An 18,415-nucleotide genomic window follows, 5' to 3' on the forward strand; every position below is an offset into this window, starting at 1 on the left:
TACCTGCAGATGCCCATGGACACAAGCACTATCATGAAGCCCACCTATCTCTGCTGATACGTATCATAAGCCCTGAAGAAGGGGGAGGAAGTTCCCCCGAAATGTGTTTGCTCGATGTGCTAATTCTTGATTCTCAATAAATGACTGATATCATTTCATCAAGTGTGGCATGACTCTGGACAGTGGGCGATTCTTTTTTCTTATTTAAATATCCATTCTACTGAAGCAACAGACCAGTTCAGGTAGCAGCCCAGACTTCCAAAGGGAATCATAAACCTCCATTTATCCAAGGAACCATCTAATACAGACCAAAATAATCAAATCTGTCCAGTGCGGTACCTACCTCAAACCAACTAATCACCTACAAGGAAAATAAAAACAGAGGCCCGGATTCAGATAGCCTTTACGCCGGCGTATCTATTGATACGCCGCGTAAGTGCTACGAAGCGCCGGCGTATCTTCTTTCTGTATTCAGAAAGCAAGATACGCCAGAATTTCCCTAAGATCCGACCGGCGTAAGTGTCTTACACCGTCGTATCTTAGGCTGCATATTTCCGCTAGCCGCTAGGTGGCGCTTCCGTATATTTACGCGATGAATATGCTAATTAGGTAGATACACCGATTCAGAAACATACGTCCGCCCGGCGCATTTTTTTTACGTCGTTTACGTTAGGCTTTTTCCGGCGTAAGGTTACCCCTGCTCTATGAGGTGATGATGTTAAGTATGGACGTCGTTCCCGCGTCGAGTTTTGAAAAGTTTACGTTGTTTGCGTAAGTCGTTCGCGAATAGGGCTGTACGTAAGTTGCGTTCACGTCTAAAGCAATGACGATTTGCGGCGTAAAACAGCCAGCTTCTGCTTTTGGAATGAGCAGAACCGTGCCTAATTGATATAATGTGGTAGCGAAGGCCATGGCGACAACTACATATGAAGTGCCTTGTGGGTCTTGCCACCATTTTCCAATGCTCTTTACCTTTAGACTGCCAAAATCCACATGCCATGGCAAATACTCATTGCACTGCCTGTCTGGGTCTTTTCTCGGGTGCAGGACTGCCAAAGAAACCACTGCTTCTTACATTTAGACCAGGGGTCACCAAACTGCAGATCGGGGAACAGATGCAGCCCTTTGCTTAACTTTATATGGCTCTTTGGGCACTATTCATCGTACTAATACACTAAATACACTAATACACTAAAGACACTTATCTGCCCACTGACACCAACTATGGGAAAGCATTTCTGCCACTGACATCAACAATGGGATGCTATTTCCTCTACTGACACCAACAAAGGGGCACTATTCCTCCCCCGAATACCAAAGATGGTAAACACAAGCCTGGGAGGAGTATTTGCTGATTTCTTCTAGAGCAGTGGTCTCAAAACTGTGGCCTGGGGCCAGATGTAGCCCTTTGCCTGCCTTTAGCAGGCCCTTGGGGCACTTTTCCACCAACTGACACCAATGATGGAGCACCATTCCCCCTACTGACACCATCAATGGGGCACTATTATTCTAACTGATGTCTATCAACAATAGGGCACTATTCCTCCCATTAAAACCAATGATGTGACATTGATGCTGGGACAGTAAACTTGCACTTTATTTAGAAAGTTTGGAGACCCCAGAATTAGATCACCAACAGCCACTCGGAGGCTTTGGCATCTCGTACCTCCTCTTCTTATAAAACCCCTTGTGTTGAGTATGGAAAATTCGGAAGAACATTTTGGAGGCTCTCTAAGGTTTTCTATTACAGTTGATTGTCATGTGTAAGCGCTGTAAGTGCAGTAATACCTTGTAGATACCTTGTAGCTCAGAAACTGCTAACCCCCATGAGAGTCAGCAAGGTCCTTCTCCGCCTGTAGCTCTGAATGTCATTATGTATTCTGTAGGACAGCAGAATCCTGTGACTTGTTTACACAATGCTAGTGATGGATGGCCATGTCACATTAAATATACCGACAATCTGACGGCGTTGGAAGGGTAGGATGAAGGTTTCGTGTGATTTGTCTTTCTGGCACGATGCTGAATACCATCTGGGAATAGCAGGGATCCACGGATATAAGATTGATAGTATTACAGATATACTCTGAAGTATACTCAGCAATAAAATGTCTCCCCAACTGCGGAACACCTGCAATTCTATAGCTGCACTGTGGCTATAAATTTATTAAGTTACTAGAATAAAGTCCACCAAAAATTTATTTTTCCGGATTTGGAAGATGGTGGAGAGTTAAACCATCTGAAGCCTCGTACACATGACCGAGAAACTCGACGGGGGAACACACATCGTTTTGCTCGTCGAGTTCCTTGTTAGGCTGTCGAGGATCTCGACGAGCAAAATTTCTCCATTCTCGTTGAGGAAAAAGAAGACATGCTCTCTTTTTGGCTCGACGGGATCCTCGACAGTTTCCTCGTCGAAAAGTGTACACACGACCGGTTTCCTCGGAAAAAAAAAACCCAGCAAGTTTCTTGCTAGTTTTTGCCGAGAAACTTGGTCGTGTGTACGAGACCTGACTCTACTAGTGAGAACTCTGAGCTTCCTGCTCCTTCACTCCGGCTGTACCCATTATGAGGGACACCCACTCTCCCTTCTGATTTTTATATTTATTTTATATTGTGGAGAATGTAACCCGAGGAGCTGAAGCACACAAAGGTGGGAGAGACCACCCTGGTATTATGACAGGAAGATTGCATTGTTGGAGAATCCAAGACAAATATGAAGCGACTGACCATGTTAAAGCTGAATGCCAGGCACAATTACATTTAAATATTTTTCTTAATAGACACAAAGGATTAAATCTACTTTGTGTGCACTCAAATTCTGGCTGCTGGGAGGGTATTTAGGTCGTCCCCTATTAGGTCCTCTCGCTCTACTGTGCCCAGTTTGGAAGCGGACTGTATCCTGGTTGGGAGGGTATGGTGGAGTGAGAGGCACTAATATGGGAGAAAATACTTGTATCATTGGTGTCATTGGGCCCAATTGTTGGTGTTATTTGGTCATTGGGAGGAATTATGCCCCATTGTTGGTGTTATTGGGAGGGATTGTGCCCCGTCATTGATGTCATTGGGCCCAATTGTTGGTGTAATTTGGTCATTGGGAGGAATTATGCCCCATTGTTGGTGTTATTGGGAGGGATTGTGCCTCTTCACGGTTGTTATAATAATCTATGCCCCATTGTTGGTATCAGTGGATGAATAATGCCCCAAGGGCTGGAAATAAGCAAGCAAAGGTCCATTGTACTAAAGCATCTAAGTTCCAACAAGATGGAAACCTCTTTGTGCTATAACAAAACCATCAGACTACTATAGGTACTAGTTGTCAGTTGTAGTACATCAGAAAGGCCTATTATAGTGTTAATATACTGGAAATATATATTTATTTTTTATATTTGAATGAAATACCTAAACCTGCTCAATCCCCATTCATGCAAGGGCTCAGAGGACCTCCGCTGAGATTCTCTTTACAGCTCAATAGCTGGGTCTAATTTAACTGCCGTGGAGTGACAGAAGGGACAGACCGCCAGTGATTGACTTCCTGCGCAATTTACCAGGACAGGGAGAAAAGTGTGTCACATTGTTAATGATCAGAGTACATGAACATTTCATGGCCGTTCCTTTCATTAATTCCACCATCCAGATGGGTCCTGTCACTCCTTTCTTGGCTCATTATAATTGAATTTTTGATGTGAGTCTTTTCCACGATTCAGAGAATATTCTGTTGCTTCAGATCGGTTTCCGGTGACACGGACGTCACTTGGGGATTAACTTGAAATCTCTTCTGCCTCGACATTACATTGCAGTATTTGGAGGTTGTCATCTACAGGAGTGAATAGTACGGAGCCATTGTATATTTAGAGATCTCACATACATTCTGCTTATAGGCCGCTGCAGTAGGATTACAATCTGTCAGCCATACTGGAGGTAAAAAGAACCTGTTATATGAAAAAAGACTAATGCCGCGTACACGCGATCGGACCGTTTTCATCAGACGAACAGATCGTGTGTGGGCCCCATCGTTTTTTTTTTCCATCTGTGACAAAACTTAGAACCTGTTTTAAAATTATCTGATGGTTAAAAAACCGATAGAAAAAAACGATCGTCTGTGGGGAAATCCATCGGTTAAAAATCAACGCATGCTCAGAATCAAGTCGACGCATGCTCGGAAGCATTGAACTTCATTTTTCTCAGCACGTCGTTGTGTTTTACGTCACCGCGTTCTGACACGATCGTTTTTTTAACTGATGGTGTGTAGGCAAGACTGATGAAAGACATTTATGAACCATTAAAATTCAGTCTAAGTGTGTTCGTCCGAGCTCTAATACACGACCCAACAAGAATTCTCTTGCCTTTATGGCTGTGTGTGGTGAAGAGATGAGCTTGGGCGTGTTAGTTGGATATACGGTATATACATGGGCTTCCGCTGAAATTTTTTCAGGGGGGGGGGGGGGGGCTTCCGCAGTGGTGATACACAGTCGCATTTAACCCTTTCTTCAAACGCTAGCAGGGGTTAAAAGCACCCTGCTAGCGGCCAAATAGCGCAGCTAAAACAATGGTAAAGTGGAGCTTTACAGATAACGCGGCCAGCTGGCAGTGTAAAATTGCACTTGAGATAATTCAGCTTCACTCCATGCCCATATACATATAGCCTAGAGAATGTACAGACCCCCCTTCAGCACAGACCCCCCATTCTGCACAAACCCCTCCATTCAGCACAGATGGACCCCCCCTTCAGCACACCCCCCCATTCAGCACAGATGGACCCCCCCTTCAGCACAGATGGACCCCCATTCAGCACAAACCCCCCCTTCAGCACAGATGGACCCCCCTCCCCCATCCCATTCAGTACCTCAGATCAGCCATCAGCACAGCATTGGCACAGCAGGTTCCCTCCCCCTGTACACTCTGCTCGCTGTGTCTGTGTGACATCCGTCCCGGGACTGCTCAGTCAGCCCACAGCTGCGAGACTCTTCAACACCTTCTCGATTTTCCAGGGGGGGTCAATTGCCCCCCTTTGCCCTATGGAGCGGACGCCCATGGGTATATATTTCTTTTGTTCACTTCATCAAATCTGGCCCGCTTTGAAAAAAGTTTGGACACCCCTGATATAGAGTATTTGTGAATAGAGATGTTTTAAATGGTTTGTAGTTTTGTAGTTTTACTGTTTCACTCCTCTATTTTTAGTGATAGAAGAAAAGAGCTGCATGGATCCAGGACCTCCACTGAACGGATATAGAAAATTATCAGAACAGGAGTTTCATAGAGTTGGGAATAAAGTGGCGGTAGGGTCCACCATCCATTATATCTGTAACAACTCCGAGGTCCTCAGTGGAAACCAGGAGAGGAAATGCCTGGAAACGGGGCAATGGTCTGGGAAACAACCTGTCTGTATCAAAGGTAAGAGAAAATATTATATAATATAAATAAATTACTATTTGTGAACTTGCTGGGGACATGCGTTGCTTGTACCGGATGTTCTTAACTATCTTTGTCAATCTTTTTACCCCAAAGTAAGCTCCAAATCAATTTTCAGGTCTTGGGGAACCCTTTCCAAATCCAAATTATTGCAGGTCAATTGAAAAAAATCTCTTATGCCGCGTACACACGACCGTTTTTAATGTCAGGGAAAAAACAAAGTTTTTCTCGACGTGATTCTTGTCAAGCACACGATCGTGAAAATAAATGCTCGAGCAAAGCGCGGTGACGTACAACACGTACAACGGCACTATAAAGGGGAAGTTCCATTCGATCTGGCACAGCCTACTGCTGGGCAGACACTGCTGGTCTTCCAGCAGAAAACAATAGTCTTTTTTATTTTCTTATCACACAGCAAAAGTATCAACAACCACTTCACCTTCAGAAGTCTTCCTCAGCTCACTGCTCTCCTTAACTCGACAAGCCTCGGGATGCAGCATTGAGTAGTAATCCTTTGGACAATTTATAGAGGCCTTAATTTCCTCATTCTGAACAGCTGAAGCTATCCAACGTTCTTAAACCTTTCTGGCTACTTCTGCAGCCGACACCCAAAAGTAATTGGTGAATTTTCTAAACAAGGCAGAAATGTATCTCCCGTCTGTGGCAACACCCCCAGATTTACCTGACTTCCTGTCACAATATATATATACTGTGTGTGTGTGTATATATATATATATATATATATATATATATATATATATATATATATATATATATATATATATGTGTATATACAGGGCTTTTTGTTCAGCGTGAACAAGGAGGAAAACAGTCCTGGCACCTCCAGCACTGAATGTATGTAATGGCAAGGGGTGCTGGAATGTGCTGGAGGGTCTATTGATGCTGGCTGCTAGGGGGGAGATCTGTTGTAGTTGGAGGGGTCAGTTGTTGCTGGGAGGGACTATTGTAGTTGGAGGGGTCAGTTGTTACTGGGAGGGACCTTTTGTTGAAGGAGGGATGTATTGTTGCTGGCTACTGAAGGGTCTATTGATGCTAGCTGCTGGGACATATATTGTAGGGTGTGAAAGACTATTGTTGCTGGGGGGGTCTATTGTTGTTGGCTTTGGGCGATCAATTTTACTGCTTTTCTTGTTATCATTACCAAATTCCATACAAATTACTTAGCACCACACATTGATACTTCTGTATTCTCTGAAAGGAGTGGTATTGGAAGGTGTAGGGGACCAAGGAATGATGGTTGGTAGGGGATGGAGGATAAAGGAAGTACCTTGTCTCTGAGTAAAAAAGGCATATATGTGTGTGTGTATATATATATATATATATATATATATATATGTAGCGCTCACCCCCGAGGGAGCCGCTGATTTGGTTTGGGACCGGCCTGCTAAGTTACCCTGGCGTTGTCTAGGGGTGTAATAGTGAGAGAAAAAGCAGTGAGCGAAGGTCCAGACAGTGAATAAAGGTTTTCTCAATGCTTTATTTTCCAGGCCCAACACGGCCAACATCAACATCAGTGGGAAGGTCAAGGTTGATGAAGGGAAAGAAAGGAGAGAACTTTGCAGTATCAGGCCTGGATATCAAGTGAAGCAGTCAGTACTGCTCTGCATAGTACCAATTTGTAACACGTCGCCACTCCATCTGAGTGGGTAAAGTGCCCCCAGACAGACTCCTTTTTCACGAGTCTGGCAGCCAAGGTGTCACTTAGGATTTCTGGGAGGATGTGGGCCTGTCTCATGGCCAAGTACAATAACTGAGCTAGGTAGATTAATAAAGCAATCCTCCCAGTAGATTTCTGCGTTGGTCACCAGATGACAGCAACATACCTGTCAGTATTCTGGTCACCGGGTCCCCAATTGGTTTGTTCAGGCTCTGTTGGACGACCTGCCTCCGGGTCCTCCTCAAACAAACTCCCCAATCGCACGGCACCCAGCCTGGGATCCTTTCAGTAGAACCGGGAACCCAGCAAGTCACTGGGGTCCCCTTGTACCTCCGGATGAGGGTTTTCGTAGACTGCAACTTTGGCCAGGTGGGCCACGCCGGCGGGGTCCATGGATGCGCGCACCCTGAAGGTGGATGCCGCACCAGGAACGGGACCCCGCGAAGATTTTAGAACACATGACACCTGTCACAGATATACTCTTCCCCAGCATGCCTTGCGAGGGAGAAACTTTTCTAATTGGCTGCTGGGGAAAACTTGCTCTGCCAGAATCCCTCTGGCGACCAACTGCCGGCCAGGGATGATACTGCATCCCTGGACCACAGACTGACCCAGTGGACATTTCTGGAATGACAGAGGTCCCAGAAATTTAAACAATTAGTGAATGGGAGCAAGGTAACTCTCCCATTCCCCACTAACTTTAGTGTAGTGCCCACACTGAAAGTAGGGGGGCAAAATACATATTATATATATATATATATATATATATATATATATATATAGAGAGAGAGAGAGGGGCATAAGTAAGCGATAGTGGTCAAGCGGGAGTAGAATCTAGAAGTAATTGGGTTGTGTTAGTCTTCTTAGGAGACCGGTGCTCTTCCAAGGAAGTGTGAGCTCAGGCCATCAGAGGAGATCAGGAAGGATGATCCCTCGAGTGAGTAGGGACAAGGAAGGTGAAGCCTTGTCACCCGAGTACAGAAGTCAGAATACAGAGATCATGAGTCCTGCTAAAAGGTCAAGGAGCTAAGAGAAACTGTCAATGCTTTAAGGAGGCCAGAGCTATGGACGGCAGTGAGGAGCACTGGGTATAGACCCAATGAACAGAAGTTTCCCCGTCTGGTACAAGTGTACAGAGTAAGCTGCAGGAGTCAGCGTGTGTTCACATATTCATAGCGTTATATCGAGACATGCCACCCCCTCAGTTGGCACAGAGCTGGATAAGGACCACTCCTGTCTTTCCCACTCCGTCTGTCTGACTCCTTTATCCGGATTAAACATACACAAACAAATTGGAAGTGGATATTTTCAGTGTAATTCAATCTTCCTTTCAGGGTAATTGCTGAATATAATCAAAAAAATATGTTTAAGGCTTTGTGTTGTGCCCTCTTCCCTCCCGTCGTGGGATTAGGGCTGCATTAAGTGCATTGTTGGGCTGGCATTGTAGATTGCTATGAGCTTAAAAAAAACAAAAAAACAAATGATCATACGTTATAAAAAGGCTCAAGCATAAAACGTCTGAATTTGTCTATATTTATAAATTCATTGAGAGTTTTTGAGTTGTAAATAAAGTGGTTCTAATATCAGAAGGTTTTATTTACCTTAATGCATTCTCTGCAGGTAAAAAAAAAAATCTTCGGTGTTCAGCTACAACCCCCCAGCCCCCCCTGTGCCTGATCTTGATCCATCACTGTGCCCTAGAGCAGCACCTCTCTTTGCTCTCTCTCCCCTCACTGGACATAGAGGCAGCAGCAGGAGCCATTGGCCAAGCCGCTCTGTGTGTGCCAAATGGACACACACTGCTTGGCTTGGGATTGAGACCACACTAGTGCCCCCATGGCAAGCGGCTTGCTATGTGGGCACTCAGAAGGCAGGGGGAGCCAAAAGCACTGGCGGCAGACCCCAGAAAAGGGGAATCTGGGCTGCTCTGTACAAAACCATTGCACCGAGCAGGTAAGTATGGCATGTCTGTTATTTAAAAAAAAAAATCTTTACAATCAGTTTAACTCCTTGCCCACCAGCCGCTGCAGTTTTACTGCGGCAGAATGGCACAGCTGGGCGATGCAACGTTACCTTATGTCGCTTCGACTTTTGGCCACTAGGGGTGTGCGCCATATATCAGCGCCGTCTATTAGTGCCCATGAATGCTGCCTACCGTGTTTCTCCAAAAATAAGCCCGGGTCTTATATTAACCACTTAACGCCCGCCGCACGCCTATTTACGTCCACAGAATGGCACGTACAGGCAGATGGGCGTATATATACGTCCTTGCCTTCTAGCGGGTGGGGGGTCCGATCGGGACCCCCCCCCGCTGCGTGCGGCGGGCGGCTTACCTCGGGGAGCGATCCGGGACGACGGCACGGCTATTCGTTTATAGGCGCTCCGTCGCGATCGCTCCCGGGAGCTGAAGAACGGGGAGAGCCGAATGTAAACGCGGCTTCCCCGTGCTTCACTGTGGCGGCGTATCGATCGAGTGATCCCTTTTATAGGGAGACTCGATCGATGACATCAGTCCTACAGCCACACCCCCCTACAGTTGTAAACACACATTAGGTGAACCCTAACTCCTACAGCGCCCCCTGTGGTTAACTCCCAAACTGCAACTGTCATTTTCACAATAAACAATGCAATTTAAATGCATTTTTTGCTGTGAAAATGACAATGGTCCCAAAAATGTGTCAAAATTGTCCGAAGTGTCCGCCATAATGTCGCAGTCACGAAAATAATCGCTGATCGCCGACATTAGTAGTAAAAAAAAAAAATATTAAAACTATCCCCTATTTTGTAAACGCTATAAATTTTGCGCAAACCAATCGATAAACGCTTATTGCGATTTTTTTTTTACCAAAAATAGGTAGAAGAATACGTATCGGCCTAAACTGAGGGAAAAAAAATGTTATATATGTTTTTGCATTTTTTTCAAAATTGTCGCTCTATTTTTGTTTATAACGCAAAAAATAAAAACCGCAGAGGTGATAAAATACCACCAAAAGAAAGCTCTATTTGTGGGGGAAAAAAGACGCCAATCTTGTTTGGGAGCCACGTCGCACGACCGCGCAATTGTCTGTTAAAGCGACGCAGTGCCGAATTGTAAAAACCCCTTGGGTCATTTAGCAGCATATTGGTCTGATCCTTAAGTGGTTAAAGTGCCGTCGTACGTGTTGTACGTCACCGCGCTTTGCTAGATCATTTTTTTTTAAAAGATGGTGTGTGGGCAACGTCGTTTTAATGATGAAGTTGGGAAAACTTTGTTTTTTAGACATGCTGAAAAACAACGTTTTTTTTTCATGCTGAAAAATGATCGCGTGTACGCGGCATAAGGCTTTGAGCGCCTTTTCTTTTGTTACACCTGGAACAATTGAAGCCTTTTTTGGACCCTTCCACCTTTGGTCTGCTGCTTGTGGTATTTGTACATGCATTGATCCAAGGACAGGCTGCTCAGAAAAAGAAAAAGGAACTACATGACTGTGACAATTGTTTGAAAATATATATATATTTTTTTTTTACCAGCGATGACATTTAACCATTTCTTTGCTTTAGCTTGCCGGGAGCCGAAGATCCCAGACTTGGTGCGCCAGAAAGTCCTTCCCTCCCAGGTTCCGATCCGGTGAGCTCTCTCTGTGTCTTGTTGTAAGCCGTCTAGATCTCTCCACTGAACATGAAATACATCATTAGTTGTATTTATAAAAAAAAAAGAGAAGAAGAGGCTTGTGTGTGTTCTGGATAATCCGGCCTTATGTCATCCATTTTGTCTCTTGGTTTCTGTATCATGCCATATGTAATCCATCTTGATGCCGTGTAAAGCCGCCAGGGATCGTTATAAGTCACTGGCAGATTATATACAACTGCTAACCAAGAAATTCCATGTCACATTTCCATAAGTCAACTACCGTATATACTCGAGTACAGGGCTGGACTGAGACAAAAATGTGGCCCTGGACTTCATCCAGAACCGGCCAACTTTAATTTTGCAAACAAGCATAAGAACAGTATATACCGTATTTATGTGACTCAGTTGCTGAGTTATGTTGGAGGTCTCTGCTGCTATGTTTGATCCTAGACCAGTGATGGCGAACCTTGGCACCCCAGATGTTTTGGAACTACATTTCCCATTATGCTCATGCACTCTGCAGTGTAGTTGAGCATCATGGGAACTGTAGTTCCAAAACATCTGGGGTGCCAAGGTTCGCCATACCAACCTAATCGTTCACTTCGTTCCTCTCAAGACCTCCTACTCTCTAGCTCTCTCATCACCTGCTCCCATGCTTGTCTCCAGGACTTTTCCAGAGCCTCTCCAAGCCTACGGAACTCCTTACCCCAATCTATCCGCCTATCTCCTTCTCTATTGGCTTTCAGAGGATCCCTGAAAACCCTCCCCTTCAGAGAAGCCTACCCTTCCCACACCTAACAACTGTATTTTCATTTGAGTCCATCTGATCATCTCCCACAGCTACTACCCTTTGTTCCACTTGACCCTCCCTTCTGGATTGTAAGCTCTAACGAGCAGGGCCCTCTGATCCCTCCTGTATTGATCTGTATTGTGACTGTACTGTCTTCCCTGATGTAAAGTGCTGCGCAAACTGTTGGCACTATATAAATCCTGAATAATAATAATCACTGTCCTAGACGGTTGGTGGGAGTCTCTGAAGGCAAGTTAGCAGCTCGGAGAATATGACATAAGTTGAAGGTTTCTCATGAAGTCTTTTGTTTGTAATCAGGGAGACTCCACTACACCAGCTATACTCCAGTTCATTCCCAAAGGAGAAGAGTGACATCTACCCAACCAAGAAGCCAGCTCTTCCACCCGGAGAACTTCCTCAGGGCTACCACCATCTTCACACACAGCTGCAGTATGAGTGCGCGTCTCAATTTTACAAACGCACAGGGAGCAGCAGGAGGACGTGTCTGAAAACTGGGAAGTGGAGTGGGCGAGCGCCATCTTGTATCCCTGGTATGTGCTTTGTGTTATCTCAGAATTTCACCTTGTTGAGATATAAGAGGGCTCTGACGAGCATAATTACCAGCCATATTTTGATCTCTCCCAAGATTATGCATTCATGGTTCTTGCCATTCCATACACCAATGTTGTATTTATATATGCCTATTGGGAATCCAGCAAGGGTTGGTTGGCATTAAAGCTTGCCAAAGGCACAAATAGGATGTGTTCCAGCCTCAGCCAGGAAGGTAGGAAGCAACGGTTGGAGTAAGGAGGAAGTTGGCATCATTGGTGTGCTCTAAAATTTTAATGAATATGTAAATACTGCAATGCCAAGCAGTGCCGGGACAAGGTGTTGTGTGGATGCAGGGCTCCCCCGTTCTCACACCCCTCAGTACATTAAGCTCATCCCTCCACCTTCCAGTATAGCACTCCCCCTAGCCCTCCCCAGGACAGAGGTCCCCCTACTTCCCAGTACAGAGCTCCCCCTACTCCCAGCACCCCCCAATACACAGAGCTCCTCCCACCTCCTAGCACCCCTCAGAACACAGAGCTCCCCCACCTCCTAGCCCCCTAATACACACATCTCCCCCACCTCCTAGCCCCCCCCCCAATACACAGAGCTCCTCCACCTCCTAGCCCCCCAATACACAGAGCTGCCCCACCTCCTAACCCCCCAATACACAGAGCTCCTCCACCTCCTAGCCCCCAATACACAGAGCTCCTCCACCTCCTAACCCCCCAATACACAGAGCTGCCCCACCTCCTAGCCCCCCAATACACAGAGCTCCCCCACCTCCTAGCCCCCCAATGCATATTGCTCCCCCACCCCTAGTTTCCCCTTCTCCAGGACAGAGGTCCCCCACCTTCAGAGTACAGAGCTCCCCCACCTCCTAGCACCCCCCAATACACAGAGCTCCCCCACCTCCTAGCCCCCCAATGCATATTGCTCCACCACCCCTAGTTTCCCCTTCTCCAGGACAGAGGTCCCCCACCTTCAGAGTACAGAGCTCCCCCACCTCCTAGCACCCCCCAATACACAGAGCTCCTCCACCTCCTAGCCCCCCAATACACAGAGCTGCCCCACCTTCTAGCCCCCCAATACACAGAGCTCCCCCACCTCCTAGCCCCCCAATGCACATTGCTCCCCCCACCCCTAGTTTCCCCTTCTCCAGGACAGAGGTCCCCCACCTTCAGTGTACAGAGCTCCCCCACCTCCTAGCACCCCCCAATACACAGAGCTCCCCCACTTCCTAGCACCCCTCAATATACAGACCTTCCCCCGCCTCCTAGCCCCCCAATACCCAGAGCTCCCCTCATCTCCTAGCACCCCCCCAATACAAAGACGCAAGTTGTTTCTGAATACGGTACCTGCCTCTCTAAGTTACGGCGGCGTAGTGTATATGAGATACGCTTCGCCCGCCAAAACTTACGCGATTCTTTCTGAATCCGGGCCATAGCATTTCCAATTAATCAGATCAGCCTTCCGGTATGTTTTGTAGTTGGTGTCATAAATTGAGATGCCTAGAGGAATCAGACAAAACACAGGGATATACACAATATCCCCTGGTGGCATCTAAGCCCAGAACCCTAGAGCCACAAAATGACACTGCACTTAGGGGCTGCCCTCATATACCGTGACCTCTTCTGATCTATGAGAACATAGCACTACAACATGATGCTTGCCAAGTTTCCATTTTTTTTTTATACTGAATGTGCCTAGTGAGTTTGTATCTTTTACAGAAAAAAAGACAAATGGTCGATTTTTTCCTTCTCTTGCCTAATTCAGTCTTTCTTTCGTCTTTCCTTACAGTTTGTGGGAAGCTGGGGAATTTCACCGTCTCGCGGATATCTGAAATGCGTTGGCCATGGCAGGCCGCCCTGTACCGTCGCTCTAACGGGGTGAAAGGTGCCAACCTGAGGAAGGGCACCTGGGTGCTGGTGTGCAGCGGGGCTCTGCTTAACGAGCGCACGGCGGTGATCGCGGCTCACTGCGTGACAGACCTGGGCAAGAGCACCATTATCAAGGTGTCAGATCTGAAAGTGGTGATGGGAAAATTCTACAGAGGCGACGAGCGCGAGGAGAAGAGCCAGCAGCATCTGCATGTCAGTAACCATGGCAACTGGGAGCGGGGATGTATATGGGATGGGGAGCGTCATTCCCATAGGATGCAGGCGGCGTTCACAGATCTCTGTATGGAACAATACAGGTGGTGGACTCTGTTAATGGTTCGCTACTCTGTGTTTAAATGGTGGCTCTTCCCAAAGGACTCTCGCCCTATCGCAGCAAAATGAAAGCATTACTCATACGAGGAAACCTTGTCAGTCCTACCCCTAACCATGAAACATGTGATTTGGTGAAGAGTAGGGCCAGATTTAGACCTTGGATGACCCGGGGCACTTCAGGTTCGGGGGGCCCCTTAGACGCAGAGTTTGTTTACATTCTCAATGACAGTCACACAATTTTAAAATGCATTTCACAACATCATTCTGAGGTCATGCGTACACACATACTCAGTCATAGCGCTCTATGGGGCAGATCCACAAAGGAAGTACGCCGGCGTATCTACTGATACGCCAGCGTACTTTCAAATTTCCTGCGCCGTATCTTTGGTTTAAATCCTCAAACCAAGATACAACGGCATCTGGGTTAGATCCGACAGGCGTACGGCTTCGTACGCCTTCGGATCTTAGATGCAATACTTCGGCGTCCACTGGGTGGCGTTCACGTCGTTTTCCGCTTCGGGTATGCAAATTAGCTATTTCCGACGATCCACGAACGTACGCACGGCCGTCACATTCTCTTATGTCGTCTCTAGTCTGCTTTTTCCGGCGTATAGTTAAAGCTGGTATTTCGTCGCGTATAATTAGACTTGCCATGTTAAGTATGGCCGTCGTTCCCGCGTTTATTTTGAATTTTTTTTTCTTTTGCGTAAGTCGTCCGTGAATCAGGATGGACGTAATTCACGTCTATGTTAAAAAAAATGACGTCCTTGCGACGTCATTTAGCGCAATGCACGGCGGGAAATTTAGGGACGGCGAATGCGCAGTTCATTCGGCGCGGAGACGTGCTTCATTTAAATGAAACACGCCCCCTAATCGCCGATTTTAATTACGTGCCGTTACGCCGCCAGAGATAGACTACGGCGCAAATTCTTTCAGGATTCGATCGGAGGACAAGTAAGTCACGGCGGCGTAGCGTATCTCAGATACCCTGCGCTGGGGCAGATCTTTGTGGATCTGCCCCTGTGTGTGGTTCGCTTGAGCTGGTAAAATTCGTTTTTTTAAGAAAAAATAAATAAAATTAAAATAAATACATATATATTTTATATATATATATATATATATATATATATATATATATATATATATATATATATATATAAACAGTCCAGAGTAAAAGCTTTTAGAGATGATGGCCAGGAAATATTGCTTTTCAAGGTAAATTTATTAAAAGGAAGTCATTTTTTATTGTTATATATGTTAGATTATTTTATTATTAATTATTTTTAATAATTTCATATACGTCGTTTTTACATTGTTTCATATTATTTCTGTCTGGCCCTTGGGGCACTATCTTATTCACTGGCACTGTTCCTCCCAATGACACCCACAATGGGGCCCAATATCACCAATGATGGTGTGCAGTTCCTCCCAATGACACCAGTGATGGGGCACAATTCTTCCCACTGATACCATTGATGGAGCACAGTTCCTCCCAATAACACCAACAATGGGGCCCAATGACTCAGTGATGGGACAATTCCGCACAATGACTCCAATATGGAGGCACCACAATTCCTCCCAATGACACCAATAATGGGGCACAATTCCTCCCAATGACAAAAACGATAGGGAACATTTCCTCCCAATGACACCAATGATGGAGCACAGTTCCTCCCAATGATGGGGTCCAATGATACCAATGATGGGGCGCAATCCCAACCAATCACATCATTTATGGGGCATTATTCCTAACAATGACAATTGTGGGGCACAATTCCGACAAATGACACAGATGGGGCACAGTTCCTCCCAATGACACCAATAATGATGGGGCAAAATTCTTATCAATGACACCAATGATGGGGCAAAATTATACCCAATGACACAAACGATGGTGCACTATTCCTACCAATGTGGGGCACAGTTCCTACAAATGACACAGATGGGGCACAGTTCCTCCCAATGACACCAACAATGGGGCTCAATGACGAGGCACAATTCCTACCAATGACACCAATGATTGGGGCACAATTATACCTAATGACACAAACGATGGTACACTATTTCTACCTATGATGGGGCACAATTCCTACAAGTGACACTAACAATGGGGCACAGTTCCTCCCAATGACATCAATAATAGAGCCCAATGCCACCAATTATGGAACACAATTCCTACCAATGACACCAACAATGGTGCACAAATCCTCTCACTGACACTGAAGATGGGGTATTGTTTATTTCTAGTCCCAATGGCCACTATTGGGCCTCCCTAAAGTCTGAAGGATAGTAAACCGGCCCTGTATTTAGAACGTTTGGAGACCCCTGCTCTAAGTTCTCCCCGCAAATAATCTATGTGTTTTTTTTTCAGATCTCAGCCATCATTGTGCACCCCAATTATGACCCCATTCTGCTGGATTCCGACATAGCGGTCATCAAACTCCTTGACAAGGCCCGCGTCAGTGACCACGTGCAACCGGTTTGCCTTGCCTCATTACCAGAACTCGACTCCTCCACCCTGGACACCAGGATCGTCACAAGCGGCTGGAGGATCCTCTCTGACCCCAAGGCCCCAAGTTACAAGAACGAGACGCTTCGCGCTGGTCTTGTCTTGCCAGTGGACTCGCTAATGTGCGAGCAGCAGTATGAGGAGAATGGCATAGCCGTCAGCGTTACAGAAAGCATGTTTTGTGCCAAGCAGGTGTCAGGAGCTCACATCTGTCCTTCAGAGACTGGCGGTATTGCTGCCGTGTTACTGCCGGGAACTGCGCCCTCTGAGAGCAGATGGCACCTTATGGGACTGGTCAGCTGGGGTTATGATAAAACCTGCCACCAAGACTTGTACACCGGCTACACCAAAGTTGGCACCTTCAAGGAATGGCTTGATAAAAATATGAAGTAGACTCTGAGATGAAAGAGACTTGGTGATGGGTCAATAACCAAGAACTAGGGACTCTGTCCCATATTTATGTATTTATATCCACATCACGGTAATCTACATCTCATCTCATTTTAGATAACCTGGTCTTCAGGACTTTCTGAAATTTGCAGGAGAATTCCTGGTTTTACCTACAAACACACATTATATTAGGAATATACATTCCGTTCCAAGAGTTTTGGTGCAATGTTGGCATCATCTTGCTTGTGTGCCAGAGAAATCAGGTACCTGAAGGGTCACATAGACAATGACCAGTGTTCCTGATATATTGCAAAGCTTCTAAAGCAATCAACTAGCTTCCAAGGGGCCGCTTACATCTCTCTACTCCTTGGTGGCCCTCATGACAATAGTAGAGTGGACATGACATGTGTCTGCTGTCTTCCCTCTGCTCTACCCTGCGGCACCCCCTATGCAGGTCACGTGCCCACATATGGGCAAGCGGAGCCTGGGATACATAGTGGGAGGCATGCCTGGGGAGGGGGGGCACTTTACCCATGTGTGTGGTAGCAATCAGATGGCAGTGGTGCCGCCCAAATGTTTCCACCTGAAGAGTGAGGGCAAGCAGCAGGGCTAAACGTAGAAAAAAATCTACTTGCCCGGCACCCCGGACTTTATGTCCCGGGCATGGGCGATGCAAATTGTGCATCCCTGCAACAGTAAGTGGGCTGACAAAAGCCCAGGTGGCAGGAAGCAATTTCTAGTTGCCATGGTGATTTTTTGAGCCCTGCTCTAAGATCAAGTATGTATTGAAAATAGAAACATTTTATTAAAGCGGTAGTTCACCCTCACTCACATGATTTTACCATCGAGACAGGCATTGTAGCGCGAGCTACAGTATGCCTGTCCCGATTTTTTTAACCCCGGACTCACCTTGTAATCGTACATTATAGATTTCGGCTCCCGCGGGGAATGGGCGTGCCTATGGAGAGGGAGGATGATTGACGGCCGGCCCTGGCACGTCACTCTCCCCGAAGACAGCCGGAGTAGGTCTCGGCTCTTCACGGCGCCTGCGCACAGGCTATGCGCAGGCGCCATGAAGAGCCAAGCCTATTTCGGCTATTTCCGGAGAAGCGTGACGCGCCAGAGCCGGCCGTCAATCATCCTCCGTCTCCATAGGCACGCCCATTCACCGAGGGGAGTCGGTATCTTCGATGTACGAGTAAACGGTGAGTACGGGGAAAAAAAAATCGGGACAGGCTGATTTTATGGTAGAACAAAACATTTTTTT

The 18,415-nt window shown here is 46.4% G+C and overlaps 1 protein-coding gene across 1 annotated transcript in view; it reads left to right on the forward strand.

The window, feature by feature from the left end:
- PAMR1 (peptidase domain containing associated with muscle regeneration 1) overlaps positions 1 to 18,022 on the forward strand; it is a 61,205-nt gene extending 43,183 nt beyond the window's left edge. Inside the window, exons 7-11 of the mRNA XM_040328083.1 lie at positions 5,179 to 5,391; positions 10,628 to 10,694; positions 11,806 to 12,038; positions 13,837 to 14,129; positions 16,621 to 18,022. Coding sequence (XP_040184017.1) covers positions 5,179 to 5,391; positions 10,628 to 10,694; positions 11,806 to 12,038; positions 13,837 to 14,129; positions 16,621 to 17,151 — 1,337 coding nt within the window. The 3' untranslated portion in view covers positions 17,152 to 18,022. The remainder of the gene's footprint in view (positions 1 to 5,178; positions 5,392 to 10,627; positions 10,695 to 11,805; positions 12,039 to 13,836; positions 14,130 to 16,620) is intronic.
- The last annotated feature ends 393 nt before the right edge of the window (positions 18,023 to 18,415 follow it).

The sequence above is a fragment of the Rana temporaria genome, chromosome 11, assembly GCF_905171775.1.
Source record: "Rana temporaria chromosome 11, aRanTem1.1, whole genome shotgun sequence".
Lineage (NCBI taxonomy): Eukaryota > Metazoa > Chordata > Amphibia > Anura > Ranidae > Rana > Rana temporaria.